This window comes from Falco biarmicus, chromosome 20 (genome assembly GCF_023638135.1).
Source record: "Falco biarmicus isolate bFalBia1 chromosome 20, bFalBia1.pri, whole genome shotgun sequence".
Lineage (NCBI taxonomy): Eukaryota > Metazoa > Chordata > Aves > Falconiformes > Falconidae > Falco > Falco biarmicus.
This window is the reverse complement of record NC_079307.1, coordinates 3,315,073-3,330,351: the sequence shown is the minus strand read 5'-3', so window position 1 is coordinate 3,330,351 and position 15,279 is coordinate 3,315,073. Positions and strand designations below refer to the sequence as shown.

At 46.4% G+C, this 15,279-nt stretch overlaps 1 protein-coding gene across 13 annotated transcripts in view; it reads left to right on the top strand.

The window, feature by feature from the left end:
- The window catches only part of GRAMD1B (GRAM domain containing 1B), a 141,674-nt gene that overhangs the window by 88,405 nt on the left and 37,990 nt on the right, over nt 1-15,279 (top strand). For 11 of the 13 annotated variants that reach the window (XM_056322721.1, XM_056322715.1, XM_056322717.1 and 8 more), the window contains one exon: nt 13,727-13,937. In XM_056322721.1, coding sequence (XP_056178696.1) covers nt 13,727-13,937 — 211 coding nt within the window. Of the gene's footprint in view, nt 1-4,380; nt 4,664-13,136; nt 13,644-13,726; nt 13,938-15,279 lie in introns of those variants that run through there. The other 2 variants (XM_056322723.1, XM_056322724.1) reach the window with 2 other exon arrangements.

Sequence of the window (15,279 nt, the reverse complement as noted above, 5' to 3'; positions counted from 1 at the left end):
ATGTGGTTTCAAATCCAGGTGCTCATTGTTCCCAGCCATTTGCAGACACTTCTAAAGACTGCTGCTTGCTGCTGTATCACCGGTGTGGCTTACGGGGGGGTAAGGTTGCTCTACCTGCATATAGAGTTTATCTCAAACCCACTTGTTGCTCCGTAGACCTGGGCGTTGAGGCACTGGACTGTCCCGTGTGTATCTGTCATCAGTCCCGGTCTTTAATTTCTTGAACAGTGCATTATTTCCTCTCACCTGAGAGATGCAATATGTATGAGTATGCTTGTGTTACGGCTGGGTCTGTGGCACAGCTCAGTCCGGCAGGCAGCAAAGGTACGCCTGGCACTGTCTGCGCGAACGCGAAGGGCCTGCCACAGATAGGCATGCTCTGAATTAGAGCATCCCTGGGCGGGTGCTTGTGGTGAATGACTGTTCACCTTTCTGTAGGGCTTGGTAGTCCCTGTGGCATTCGGGGTGTGACCATGTCGTGCCGTGAATAGCTCAGCAGTTGAGCCCTCCTAAAGCTGTCCTTCATACATGAGATAATGCCCTAGTGCTTGTCCTGATTCTTTTAACATCAGTACCAGGGAGGGCTGAGAGACATACGTGCAAGTAAACCCAGTCGACATAAAATGGGTTCTGCAGCTCTTGAACAAAACCAGGAACTGGTAGCTTTATGTTCAGAAGAGCTTCCTTAAGGGTGCCTAAAGATCGTCTTCTCAGTGCAGTATTATCCCAGTACTATCATCATGAAACAAGCTGTTTGTAGTGACATGAAGGGCGCTGCACAGACCCAGAAATGTAATGAGAGTATTTGCTCTTCTGAGAGTTCTGGGTTGAATTTTGCCGGTCTGCTGAAGTTTGTAAAGCTATTGAGGCGTTACGTAATTTTTCAAATTACCCATAACTTTGCCTCTTGCACGCCATCCCAGATAAGCCTAAGAAGCTTTTCTCGAAGTAAGTCTTGCATTTTTACTACTGCTCTTACAGCGCTCTTGGAAGCAGAACTTCCGTTTGATTCATCTTCTCTCCTGACAGTCTGAAGAGTGGGTAGGTTTTAAAGTCACGTGTTGAGTCTATCCTACCACTTCATGACCTGCTTTGAGCCTTTGCATGTTCTCCATGGTTCTGAATCTGAAGTAGCCATTATACTGAATTTTGCCAGAGCCTTTGGGTAAGTGTGCCTCTCATGTGAACACTGAAAAATACTATCTCCTTCAAACCTTGACAGTCATTTAGACAAAGCATCCTAAAATTCGTAGAGGCTGAGAATCACACTTCCAGCTATTTTCATACATCTTTGAAAGCCATAAGAAAAAAAAACACTGAAAGTTTCATAGACTGTAAAACGAAATGGGACCATTCAGATATCTCTTTTAAGTCCTGTCAAATGCAAGGTATAAGACTTGCCTGAACTGATTCTGGTTTGAGGTACAGAACAGTACCTTGTGTAATATTGTTTGCTGCAGATGGATGATCTAGCCTTGAATTAGTTCCAGGGGTTAGTTTTGGTTAGTTCCGAAAATGCATCTCTCTTGTCTAGTCAGAATTTGTCAGGCTTCAGCTTTCGGCACTTGGTACTGTTGCACTTTCATCTTTTACCCAGTATTATCAAATGCTCACCTGGAACACCAGTTTAAAGCTTGCCATTCCTCGACCTCCAGTCTGTGGTGAGTGGATTGAGTGCCACTGCCTTTATTGTTCATCGCTCTTGTCTGAACCCTGTCCAGACATTTAGCTACGTTGTTCACGAGTTGAAACTAGAGACAGCCCTAGACATAGCGTTTCAGTGGGAATTGCCATCCTCAGATGTGGAGGTACCATTGTGTTGGACACAGGGAGTAGGAAAGTTTGTATGTTACATGCCATTTTCTTCAAACATGTTCGGAAATTCACCAGTTCATGAACTTTTGTAAGCACTTGAAACTTGTAATGGTCACGTGAAAATAAAAAGTCAAGGTGCAAGTTACAGTGGCTCTGCTGCTCGGACTGGATAATGAGATTTTGCTGTGTTCTTGGTCATGCCTAGGTTTGTGCTGCTCCGTTTTTGGTGAGGCACACAGGACTACTGCATGCAGATTTCTCCAGTTGCAAAACACACTAGATTTACCCATAAACACTGAAATGTGGTCCAATGGATTGAAAAATAAACTTTTGAGGAGAAGGCATTGCAAAATTAAGAGAATTCTGTGTTGGTAGAAGGTCAATATGTGGGAGGACAAGGTCGTGTGGGATTTGGCCCGAACTCCTCACTGCCAGTTGTTACTTGCCTTTACAACTTTTCCTGTTAGAGACTGTGCGTTTCCACTTAGCTAGAATACTCCATCCTTACGGGGACTTGCAGATCTAAAACCTATAGTCAGATGTTACTGAGTGAAGCGACAAATATTATTGTCAGCTCTTGTGATTGTGCTTTGGATTAATTTTGCTTGGTACCCTTTGTAAATCTCCAATACTTGTAAAAGTGTAACGACGTAAGAAACGTTCTCGTTTTGATAGAAGTTTCTCCCATGATTGCAGAGGAAACCTTGAGAGCAAAACCTGAACAAATGTGCGCTAATGGAATGAGAGGACTAAAAACCAGGTTTGTTTCTGTGAAATTAGATTTCAGGTGCCAAGTTCATGTTTGGGATGAAAGCTGGTGTGTTTTATGGTGCTGCCAATCATAAGCATCTAAACAGAGAAGGTGAAAAAGGAAGCTTGGTCACAAGATAGACATCACAAATTGACATCAAGCTGATGGATCTCTTAATGGGGCAATGCATTTATTGAATGGTGGTAATATACACAGTAAACCCGTGTACATCTCTGTGTATTCTTTGAGTAATATGAAAAGGGTGATGGTGCAGTTGTACTATCCAGATAAAAGCGTGTATGGTGATAGCATTTTCAATTTAAAATCATGTGCAGCATTTGAAATGCATGGTGGTGTGAGCCTGCTGGAGCACTGATTCTTAAGAGCAGAGCACCTCCTGCTCCCACTGATTGTGATTATAGCGAAATGATGCATAATCAGCCTTTTGGAGAGATGCTCTTTTGGGACGTTAGCATTGAAAGCTGTGACTGATTCTTAGGAGAAGAGAAAATGGTCAGCCCTGTGTATGGAATGGGTAAAACGCAACAAAAGAAAGCAAAACGTGGAGTGACGAGCATTTCCATCACTTCAGGCACAGCACCTTCTGTTATCAGTGGGGAGCAGTTAAGTCCCCGAGGGGGTCATTCGCAGCGTCTGAAGGTGGCTGTAGTCAGCCTCCTCACTCAGGTTCGCTCTGAATCATGCTCTGGAGCTGCCTGCCTGGCTCAGTTGATACCGCAGGGGACTCTGAAAATAAACACCTGAGGTGGGCGATGTGAATGTAGACTGGAGACTGCTGAGGCACAGAAGTGATACACAGTGTAAATTTTTAAACTACTGTAGCCACACTGGTACAGGAGCTTCTCTGGGTACTCTTTAAGGCTTGTTTCCGCTAGAAATTTATTTCACATTTAAAGCCCTAAGATAACCCAGAGTACTTCCACATGTGGATGCTTGTGCTTCAGATCAAGGGTGTTCACATCAAGTTCTACACTATTTCCTTGGACAGATAAGGCCCTATTTCATATACTGGAAGGAAAAATGCAGGCTAGCTGATTGTTTTGCTCTCTTCTTTTTCATCCTTCAGCCTGTGTAATATATATTGTACTGTGAGAGCGCTTGAGAGGGACTGAAACCCTTGTTATTCTAGCATAAAGCTGTCTATGAGCAGGCGTGTGGGGTTATGGTGGTCTGTACATCCCCCAAAGAAGCACTGAGTACTAATGCTACTGGAGGCTTGTAAACTTGGCTTGGTGACGTTTCTTTAAAAATCCCAGGCCTGTTCACGCATGGATGGGCATGAAAAATGAAACCAAATTAGCTTCCTAGATGAAGTAAGCTCAGCTGAGTTGAGGTCACCTTAATTCTGAATGAGTGTGTCCTCACAGTGTTTCATTCAGTTTAGATAATCCACCTTACCAGTTAGTTAGGTTTTGTTTTTCCAGGCTGTTCTTGTATTGACATGTTTACAGGTTTTGAAACTTTCTCCCCCACGTAGGAATGGTCCAGCGTGCACACAGGGAGGATGAGTATGGTTTTTTTTTTTTTTTTCTTCCTCCCAGCCTGTCGGACCTTAACCGGTAGGCTTTGCCCAACTTTACGGGCAGCATGTAGGAGTGACAGGTATACCCGGGGGGCCTTGGGGGGGATGGCAGGAGCCCCCCCGCCCCGCGTGTCTGGGGGCTGGTGAAGCCGCGGAGGGGGTTGCATTATGTAAAGGGGCAGCCCACGGGCTGCGTGCGTGCGCGTGCGCGTGTGTGTGCGCGTGCAGCCGCGTGTGTGAAAGGGTGGGGGTGGGGTGGGGGGCGGCCGCGCACACGGCGTGGGGCTGGGGGAGGAGAGCGGCTGAGCCATGGCAGGAGCCCGAGCGGCGTGCCAGGCCGCTGGGAGAGGGGGCTCCGCGTGCCCCTGAGCGGCCCCGGGCACCCCCGCCCCCCCCCTTTCCCTCGGGCAGGGCTCTGGGATGGTGCGGGAGGTGAGCGCCCCCCGCCCCCCCCCCGCCGGCCCCCCCTGCGCTGCCCCGCCACGCGCGAGTGCACGAATGAATGAATGAATTCCTGGCTGCTCCGCGGCGCGCCGGTCCCTAATGGCTACCAGGTTAGTGTGACTGCTGCTCCTCCCGCTGCTGCCTCCCTTCCTCTCCCCTCCGCGGTCTCTGTGCTGCCTGCGGGCTCCGGCTGTGCGTGCACACGTGTGCGTGTGTGTGCGTGCACGTCTGTGCCAGAGGAGCCGCGGGGCTGCGTGTGCGGGGCTCAGCACAGGTTTGCCGAGCAAATCTGCCGTCGGAGACACGCGCTTTCAAGGCAGATTAAACCTGGAGTCCATGTTGGTTGCTGCTGCTGCTCCTTTCTGTTTGGGGGACTCGAAAGCAGACAGCGTGACATCATGTTGCGGAGATGCTTCGTGGCTTTCCCCTTCCACAGGCTGATTCCTTTTCCCCTTGTTCTTCCCCATGCCCGCGCCCTGCCTCTCCTGCAGCGGAATTGCTACAGCAGCCTTTTCGATTGTTTGAAACCACCGATGAGCAAATCTGATGGCTCCCCCCCTCCCAGCTTTCGTTCCCCTCCCCCCTCCCCCTTTTCCCTTTACGCCTGCTGTATCCCCCATCCCCCACCCCCCGGAGGGGCAGTTATTACCCTCATAACATCTGGGGGTGCGGGGAGAGGCGGGAGGGGGCTCGGGTCGGGGGGGGGCTGGCAGTGCGTCACGGCAGGGCAGCTGCTGCGGATCTGCTGTATTTGTTTGCCCATGTGCTCCCTTGCTTTTAAAAGGGCTCGGAGCATGCACACTGACGTCTTGCTTCTGCTTTGCATTCCTCTCTGGGTTTGTCTGTTTGCAGTGATGGGAAGAGGAAAAATTTGTTTTGTGCTGCTTTTCCAGTCTGTCCTCCTGAGTCCATACAGGTGGCTCCCCCCCCCCCCCCCCCCCCCCCCCCCCCCCGTTTTCTTTTTTAGCAGGGGAGAGCGGTAGGAAATGAGGACTCATTGCACTGTGCATGTTTATAGGCACTGAGAATCTGATGAATCCCCGTTCCCCCCAAAATTGCTGCTGCTTAAGATTACTGGTGACTAGCATTGCCCTGTCTGTTGTGGAAATCGCTGATTCGGTAAAGAGGGTACATTCCTGTTTCTTTGCTTCATTAAGGCACATGCATCTGAGAATTTTTGAAGCTGGTAGATGTAGGATGGAGCTTTTGGCTCAGTAGGACAGAAGGAAACTTCAAGCCCAATCTCAGAGATGTATTTTACATCAGTGTAATAACTTTGAATGTCAAGGGAAGCCCCCAGCTGCCTGTGCTGCTGAAAACCAGAAGGCTGGATAAAGCAAGAGAGAATATGTCATGTGGAGGGGGACAAGCCTAAACCAGGTCCTCAGGACAAAGGACAGTGTGTGACTCTTGCACTGAGGGTGTCTGGCTCTTCCCAGTATTGGCTGCGGCCCTTGACCTTCTCTATTTTTAACTTTCAGCTGGATAGTGCTGCTGCATGGTTAGAGCAAAGGGGAGAGATTGCACGGAGGGTATTGGGGTGAGGGGATGTGAAATTGTTGCATTGTTGTTTCCAGCATGGTAAAGGGATGAAACGTTAAGGGATGAGCAAAAGAAACTGGTTTGATCACAGCATCTTCCATTAATTTATGAAAGCTGATGCTGATGAGCAGCAGGAGTGAGTGGGAAGGTGTAAAGCTGTAGCTTTGTCTTCTGCTCCTGAGGTATACAATATCCCTGTCCACCCCCGCTTTGTCGCTGATGAGATGTGGTGTGAGGCTTTGTTAGACGTTTAATCTGTGGTTTATAAAACCTCTGCCACAAGATTAGAATGTGTTCAGGGGGACACTACCTGTGCTGGGGATGAAGTCCTGGGATGCTCTTAGCCTTGGTAAAGTTATAGCAGGAGATGGGCAGAAAGGGAGAGTGCTTGTGCTCTTCTTGAGGTAACCTGGGAGTTGTATCACGCCTAAGCCCCCATCTAAAAATCGACATGGATCTTTATCACCAGCTCTTTAGTGCTATATTGCATTTATCTCACTCTCCCTTGAAACAATGCTCGTGGGTTGATGCATGACAGCAACGCAGCGTCTCCAAACCATTGAAAGATTTTGATGTTAGCTTGGAAATAATGAGGTTTAAAATAAATGTGCTTGGATTTATTTTAATTTTATATTTTATTCTTTGACCTGGCAAGTTTTCAGACTTTTCTTTGCATCGGAGATGGCTTAAGAACGTCCTTCATTATTATATTTATTTTCTGAACAAGACTTGCAAGCTCTGTTCTACGCCACGTTCCAGGCTCTGAGATTTTGAAGATGGCATCGGATACTGCAGTTCTTGCTGTTAATGATGAGAGCCGTTGGCATTGTGGGGGGAGGAGAGGCAACAAAAGCCCCTGTCTGTTCCTCCTTTGGAAGTACAGCCAGCTATAGACCAAGTGGCCCACAGGTGACCGTGCTGGGGCTGTGTCTGAAGCAGACATGCTGTCAGCTTCAGAGGGATGTGAAATTCTTATTTTGCGTTATTTCCCCTTTATTGCTTCTCAGATTTCATTGTATTATCCGTCATACTTTGTTCCATGTGGTTTGTCGTCCTCTGGAGCAGATGGAATTATATTAATTTGTGAGTGATGGAGGGGTTTAGTGTGTGATTTATAACACGTGTTGGTTCTCTGCAGATTAATGATCCTTTCTAAATTACGACTGTTGCATTATTGGACAGTATTATTAAGATCTGTCTTGTTCTATTTTGAAAACATTTTCCAACTTTTTCTTGGGATTTTTGCAATAACTCCAAGTACGAAGGGAGCAGTGGAGGAATTGTTTGAGGCACAGCACAGTGGGAGTTTCTGTAAGATACCAGACCATTTGTCCATCAGAGTTGATAGTCTGTCTCTAGTGGTAACCAGTATCAGATGATTCAGAGGGAGACAATGACATTGTTAATAATACATTTGACCAACCTTGCAGTGCTGTATGTGGGCAGAAGGCAAATACCTTCGTAATACTTGCAGTGATTTGCTAATCCCCTGAAGCATAATAATTGCATTAATTTTATCTCATGAATATGTAAACATGCTATTGAATGTCATAGGACACCATTCTGTGAAATGTCAAAATAATCAGGGTTAATCTTTGACAGGGATGGACTTCTCTGGTAAAAACTAGTTGTTTAAAAAACATGCAGAAAGTATACTATTCTTGCTATTCTTTTTAGAGCACTTGTCATGAAACACTGCTTGGTTTCTGTACAGTCTTACAGGTGTCATTGATTTTTAATTTAATGCTTTCTTTTTTTTCCTTTTCACTGAGAGATGTAATATAAGTAAGAGCATTTTCTTATTGCTTGTAGAGCAATGGCAAGCCCAGGGAATTGCTTGAGGAGATATGGAGGTTTTCGTTCTTGGATTATCAATTTGAAGTGAGTGTAGGTTGGTGGTGATCAAAAGTTGTTACCATCTGCTTGCTGTTTGGTAGACTGCATAATGAGTTTCTGAATCTCATCTTTTTCCACTGATGTCAGACTGTATCACAGAAAAGTATCTCTGTAGGCGTCTGATTAACTGCCTTACTAGCTGTTTCTGAGGAGAATTAACGCTTTTTGTACTACAGCCAGGCTAGAGGTGCCTTCTTGACCTTGTAGCTTTTTCTGCTCTTTTCAAGACTTTATCAGTACAGTTCTGTTTCATGCTTGACGATCTCCTTCATTCTTGTTTAGGAAAGCATGTAAGCACAGGCTTGACTTTGTTTGCACAGCCCGTAGATTTCAGACGTACAGAGTTGAATATGTGCTTGAGTTCCTTGCTTGTTTGGGGACACGGTGCTCAGCACTTTCCAGAATTAAGCCCAGCATTTGCAGTGCTGTTGGTAACCCCAGTTTTGGGCCTTGAAGAACTTCCTGTCGGGTGGGTGCTATGGGCTGCGGGGAGATACGAGCAACTTCAACAGATTTACTCTTGGAAAGCAAGTTCTTTTGAGAACTGTGGTGGACTTTGGAGGCTGCCGATTTGGTGGCTTTCCAGATCAGGACCTTCTTGAGGAAGCCCACAGGGTTTAGAAATACACTGCAGGGAATGGTGTCATTGATGCCCGAGAGGCTGGTGATCACAACGGAGGTAGGGAGCATTGTGTACCTGAAGCTGCCACTTGCTTAGGTGAGCAGCCCCTGTTGCTACAAATCCTTTGGTACTCTTCGTAACATAGTGATTATTTCTGGCGAAATTTTGATTCGCATCCTGCAACTGGCAGATTCAAATGGATTTACTGTGTGTCATCTTAGTCTGTATCACCACCTGAGAAGAGGACAACATGGTACTATTGCACAGTGTAGCTGCAGGTGCTGTGACAGTGCTCTTCTGCGAGCTGTTGTGTCTGGAGGATGGCTGCTGGCTATCGGGGCATGTGTGACTTGGGAAAGACCTGTTGCAGGGTGCTTGTCTTAAGCCCAGGGATGGCTGTGTTGTTGCAGCAGACGGAATGATTATTTCGGAAGATCTGGTAGGATGGACAGACTTTCATGTTGATTCAGGACTGCCTGAACGCCATTCATGCAGAATTTATTTAAGAGACTTGAACAGAGTCAGGTTTCTTGTTGAGTTCTCTGTTAAAGCATTGCAAAGAGTCCTCATGGTTCCTTTGTAACTGTAAGAATTCCAAGCTTAGCTTTTGGAGTATAGACCGTAGCCTTTCCCAAAAGCTACTGCTTGCTGAAGTCTCTGTTCACCAGCTGGTCCATATCTTTACAGGAAATACTCTGTTGGAGGCAGAAGTTTGGCCTTTTTGCATCTTGCCTTGTGTCCTTGCTCTGTGGAGAGTCCAGGGTAGGATGTGACTGGGTGGCTTGTCTGTGCATTGCCAAATATTCATTGTTTTTCCACCACCTAAAGAAAAGCTCAGTTCTTCACTATGCTGCTCCAGATACGGAGGCTTGTCCTTCATGCGACTGAACAGACTTTGGCCTCTTCCTGGCTGTGTCACACTTGCTCGTGTTATTTTTACTGCAGCTCCAATCGTAGGACAAGGTGTTTCTCATAGGCACAGTATGAACATAAACCAAGACGATGTACTCTGCCTTCTGTGCTTTCATATACTCTGTGCAGGGGCTTCACCTAGGAGCAAGGGGCTGCTGCTTAGGTGGGATTATTTGTGTTCTGTCCCTGACTTCATCTGTTGTGTCTACTAAAGGCTGCGCCGCAGGGGCATGTGAGGCCCTGAATGCACTCTGGTCAATTAAGTCTGTAAAGCATTATTTATTACTATTATTTTTTTTTCAAAGTGGGTCAAGCCGTTTTGGCATTTCAGGCGTTGATTCCTGGTTCAATTGCAGGCCTCGGTCACTATGGCAACCGCAGAAAGCGTTCGTCATGGCTGTGCCTTGGGTCGGATTCAAACCTCGAGACTGAGCAGGAGCAGCGAGGGTTTTGAGGGGCTCGGGGCAGGGGGGGGCGCGGGATGGAGCTGCAGGCCTGGGGGGTTGTGCCCCTCCTCGCTGCGGTAGAGGTGAAAGGCTGAACAAACAGACTCGTCGTGTTCTTCACTGCGTGCACACCCGTGGGGTCCTTCGTGTGAGAAACACTCGCCACTGCCCCGTCATCGGGTGGTGTGAGGTGGATTCAGACCTCCCGAGTTTGATCGGTTCTTTGTCACTCGCTTAAGGGAGAGCCCGAGAAGGCGCCCCTGAAGTGATCTTGTTTTCCTTCTCTCTGCAAAGGCGATAATCCATACGTACTTAACACAATGTGTATGTATGGCTTTAGTTTTCTAAAGCGTGCCAGAGATGCGAAGTGACTGGGAAATGAACTTGGTGGCCAGAGTTTGCCTGAGATGGCACCAAAACATGCGGTTGCGGTAGCGTGAACTGAGCCTGGACACACACACACGCAGGTTTAAAGCTAGTTAGTGTTGCTGCTGCTCCTGTGTAGCTGCGGCAGTGTGGGTTACCCAACTGTGACTGAAAAACCCACCTGAGGAGCTTTGTAAGACCGTGGGTGATGAGCTTGAATTGGCCTCCGCAGCTGCGCGCTGCTTGGCAGGACCTGTACGAGATGTGTTAAGGCAGTTCTGGTGTGTGTGCTCAGTGTGAAGACTGAGAATGTATCTTCAGTGCCTGTGTGTGCGTGAGCCTATATTGGAACCAGTATTAATGTGTTTATTGTAGTCCACAAAAGGCAAAGTTTGTGGTTTCTCATATGACTACAGTTTAAGTAAAAGAGTAACAAAGGTTTTAGCAGGTTTAATCTGAATTTCACATGCGTGTGGTGCAGCTATACTCTGGTTTTGAACGGGTTATTTTGTGTTTTACTTTAGGAGCAGTATAAACTCAGTGCTCCTTTGTAACTGGAACTTGAGAGCCAGCAGAACCTTGACAGAATTTGACTTGGTCTTTATAGAGTTGCTTGAAGCTGAAACTCAGAATGAAACTTGTGAGTATGAGCTCTCCCATGAACTGAAAATGAGAAGGAGGTTGTGCGTGGTAAACTTGGGTTTCGTAGAGCTGTAGAGGAAAACCACGTATGTCTGTTCAAACAAGTTTAGTGATGTGTGACTTGGGAACATTGGCTTTGAATTCTTGCCTTGTATTTCTGGGGACCTCTCATATAAACCAGTTCATGTTGAATCAAGCTTGCTGGGGGCAAGATTTAGGAAATTTGATGTAATGTCAGATAAGCATAACGCAGCATGAGCAGGAGCAATACAGCCTCAGAATTTGGGGTTCTTAACTGTAGAAATGGCAATTCAAAACCATTTCCATCTCTGGAAGCATTGCTGATGAGCTTAAGTCTCGGTCCTGTTTGCACAGCACCTTCTGCACATGCATGTAGTTGCTGACTTCGGTTGGTACCCTAGATGCAGCTATGCTGGGTTGTTCAAAAAGTGTGTACATCTCGAGCTTAGGCAGGAGCAGGAGCAGCAGGAGGACAGAAAAGGTGAAATACCCATTTTAACTGGGTCAGCTGGATGTCTGTAAAGAAACTCGATACTTTTGTACATTTCAATAAGCTGGAAAAACCCTGATAGTTTTACTTCATGATACACCTAAACTGTTGCAGGTAATGCTGCTGGGAGAACGGTCCAGATTGTCTTTTGTTTCAGATACGATTCAGAGGGATTAAAGCTTGAATATTGCTACAGTTGTGCTCTACGTGTGGTTATATTCGGTGTTCCTGTGTCTTGACCAGGAAGGGAGGACCCTATTGGCATATTTCACTCATGAGATGTGCCATTCTTAGGTGTGAACTGTGAAGAAACAAGCTAAATGAGGGAAATTACTCTGCCGGTCTTCACACTGGAGCTAACTTGCAGTTTAGGTGGCATTTGAACAAGTAGCTTTTTATTATTATGTATCTATATGGTTCTCAGTCTGTTAAGTAGAAATAGGTAATGGAGCGGAGTCTGTAATTTAATCCGTCTTGCTTGCTGCTTACAGAACATTTTGCAAACCCGTTTTCTCCAGCCTGTTCGTTATCTGCATGAACTTCCACACTTCATATTCTTGAAAGTACCTTCTAAGAATTTTCTGCAAAGTGTCATGCTGCTGTTCTTGCCAATTGCAAGCTCCTTGCATGTCCAAGTATGAAATTTGATTCTGTTAATGTTTGCACAAGTGACTTTGTTGTATGCTTTCCGCAGATTGTTTAGGGAAGGTTTCATCACTTGTGCTTTAACAGAAGCAGTGAGCAAATAGAGGATAACTTATGAGGCCAGTTCTTCCAGTACTAAACCAAACTAAACAAAACCTGGTAACTACTGGAGGAGCGTTTATTTTATCTACCTGTATCTGCTAACTAACATCTGTAAAATATTTTAGGCATCCCCAGAAGTAAGAGGTCAATATGATTTTTATCTGAAAATTAATGAAGCCTCAGGTGTGAATTCAACTTTTCTAGATTTTCAGAAAGGAAACAATCCATTTTAACTACCTCATTGTACCTTGCATTGTGAGAAGCAAACTTCAGTTTGCTATATGTAATTGGGCTTAAATTATAACCTGTGAGAGTTTGATTGTACTGGCTTCTTTGAGTCCCTTACAGCTGTTAATTCCCTTTTTCTATTGCTCACTCTTCTGCCGCTCCGATGTGGTCTGCTTTATAATGCTGAGAAGATAACAGGGTGCCTTAACAGCTCAGCAGGGCAGAGTTAGCACCAAGTTCATCAGCCCAGGTTCCACTGTAACCTGTGGGTTGCAGAGTTCAGCCGTGGCTGAAAAGGCCTCGGAGATGTTTGGGCCAGTCATAAATAGATTTGGCTGCTGAAGGAAATGAGTTACATGGGGAAAAATGGATGTAGCGCATGGTATTTTGAGGAGTCTGGCAGGAAGAAGCAGCATCAAAAGAGAAGGGACAATGAGGAAATCGGAGTTTTCCTGTTCTGTATAAATGTGTAACTAGCTTTCTGATTTCAGTGTTACCTTCAGCAAATGCGCTATGGGATGAGAAGTTCCATTTCCCTAAATGTTTCATAATTTCTGTAAAAGTCTGAAAGGTCTTGCTTTTCTCCATTTTGAAAGGGAAACTTTTTTTTTTTTTTTAAATCATGAAAGCTTTTACATTAGAGCAAAACATTTTCATGCCCAACTCTTAACGGGTGTGAGAAAGGATGGTTTGATGCAGGAAATCATGACTGCATTGTCTGTCATCATGACTTCCCTCCTAGTGCCCCCTCGTTTTTGATGATCTTTAATGGAGTGTTTCCTTAAAAGATATTTTGGTTTTGTGCATCCTGTTGAGAATAGTTACACTTGCTGAAATAAAATAAAGAAGGGGCAGAGTGGGACTGTATCGAGAACACGCTGACATCTCCCTCATTCTGGAGTGCAAGTGTAGGTTTTCTAAGCTCAGGTCATCATTTTAAACTCTCAGAGTTGGCAGGAGACAATGAGTTCATTCTCGTAGGCATTTCATCTGTGGTCAGATGAATTGAAGAGTGGGTGGAGAAAGACACTGGCAGGCCGTTGTAGTTTCCTCTGCCGCTGGTAAATTGTAACTGTCTACAGCCTAATTTTACTGGGGACGTAAGTCCCAAGTGTGGCATTGGGTGCATTGCTTCAGGAGGTCAGATTTGTCTGCTGTGCTAGTGGAGAAATCTGCAGGTAATGCACCGCCTGAAGGCATGGGTACAGTTGCTTTCTGTTTGAGTTGAAGATGATTAACTTGCTCTTCCTTTCTTTTGCAGTACTGCCAGTAACTCAAACCGCAGCACGCCTGCCTGCTCCCCAATCCTGCGCAAACGCTCCCGGTCCCCGACACCGCAGGACTCCCAAGGAGACGCCATGGTGGAAAAAGGCTCAGACCACTCGTCAGACAAATCCCCTTCCACGCCGGAGCAGGGTGTACAGCGTAGCTGTTCCTCTCAGTCAGGACGCAGTGGGGCCAAGAACTCCAAGGTGAGAAGCAAGCAAATTACTTTGGCCAAGATGCGCACGTGTCCCCAGTTCTAAACTCTCTTAATGCAGTATGCTAGCTTTGTCTTGTGCCTTTTTTCTCTGGCTAACTTTCCTTCTTCCTCCCCTGTCATACCTGTGAAAATTCTCCCTAGCTGGGAGCCGTTTGCGTAGGTCAGACTTCAGCACAACCCTGTCATCCTTTCAGTGACCTGAGTCCATGAGTTGCTGATGGCTTGCACTGCAGTTCCACAGGGGCTCATGTAGGCTAAACTTTTTGCAGTCAAGGCCCCGTTTTCTTGGGAGGTTCTGTGGTTTGGAGAAAGACCTTGAGAAGCAGCTGTTGTGATTACTTTTTATCATCTGGATCATGGAGGGTCATGGAATAAATAGAAGTTCCTCTGTGCAGACAGCCTGTGAAGGGCCCGTGCATTTCTCCAGTCCTGTCTAAGCCCTGTGTTGAGATGAGGTTCGAGTTGCACAGAATTGATTTGCCAATCCTCTGCACATTGCCTCCAGTCGGTGCAGTGTTACGACTGTTTTGGCCAGGGTAGATGATATTTTCCCTAGAAAGGTATTTTTTGTCTTTTGACCGTATTAGAAAGAGCCTTGTCTTTGTTGTACTGAGGAAGAGGGTTTCAGGTTTGGTGACTCTTGATTTTCTGTGAGCAGTGGGGCCTGGTGAAACACACACGAGGGCCTTGGGAGCCAAACGTAACCTTTGATTATAACCCCAGTGTCCATGGTGTATCGTAAGATAGCTGTCAGGAGCACTTGTGTTTGTCCAGGTTTTTGAAGTGAAATATTTCAGCCTCAATAACTTCAGTGGTGACGCAGGCGTAACTCAGAAATGAGTTGTTAGATCTCTGCCCGATTTATTGCTGAATTGTCACGTACACAAAAGTCTACCCACTCCCCTTTGTGGTGACTGTCAGCAGGGAAAATAGGATTCACTGGGCTGAACTGATGTGTCGCCACTGAACGGGGGTGTATGTGAGTTCAAAAGAGGGGGACGAAGGGGTTTTTCAAGATGAATCATATCAGACTCATCATTTCTGAGGTGGCCCTTGAGGTCAGACTTGATTCCTATTTACACAGGAACCTACAAATGCCACCTAGGACAGCAGGACTGGGTGACACCCGCGTGCATTGTGGAGCCAGCAGTCTGTCCCCAAAAGCGCGCCGTGCGGACGGAGGCAGGCGGGATGCACGGCACGCTGTGTTTATAGCCACGCCGGGGGATGCTCTGTCAGGGGAGCGGTGCCCTTGGTAGGGGGGATTACATTGCCCTGGGTCATGGAGTGCTGTGATTTAAGGCCACGGGAGTGTGATTTTTACCAACATC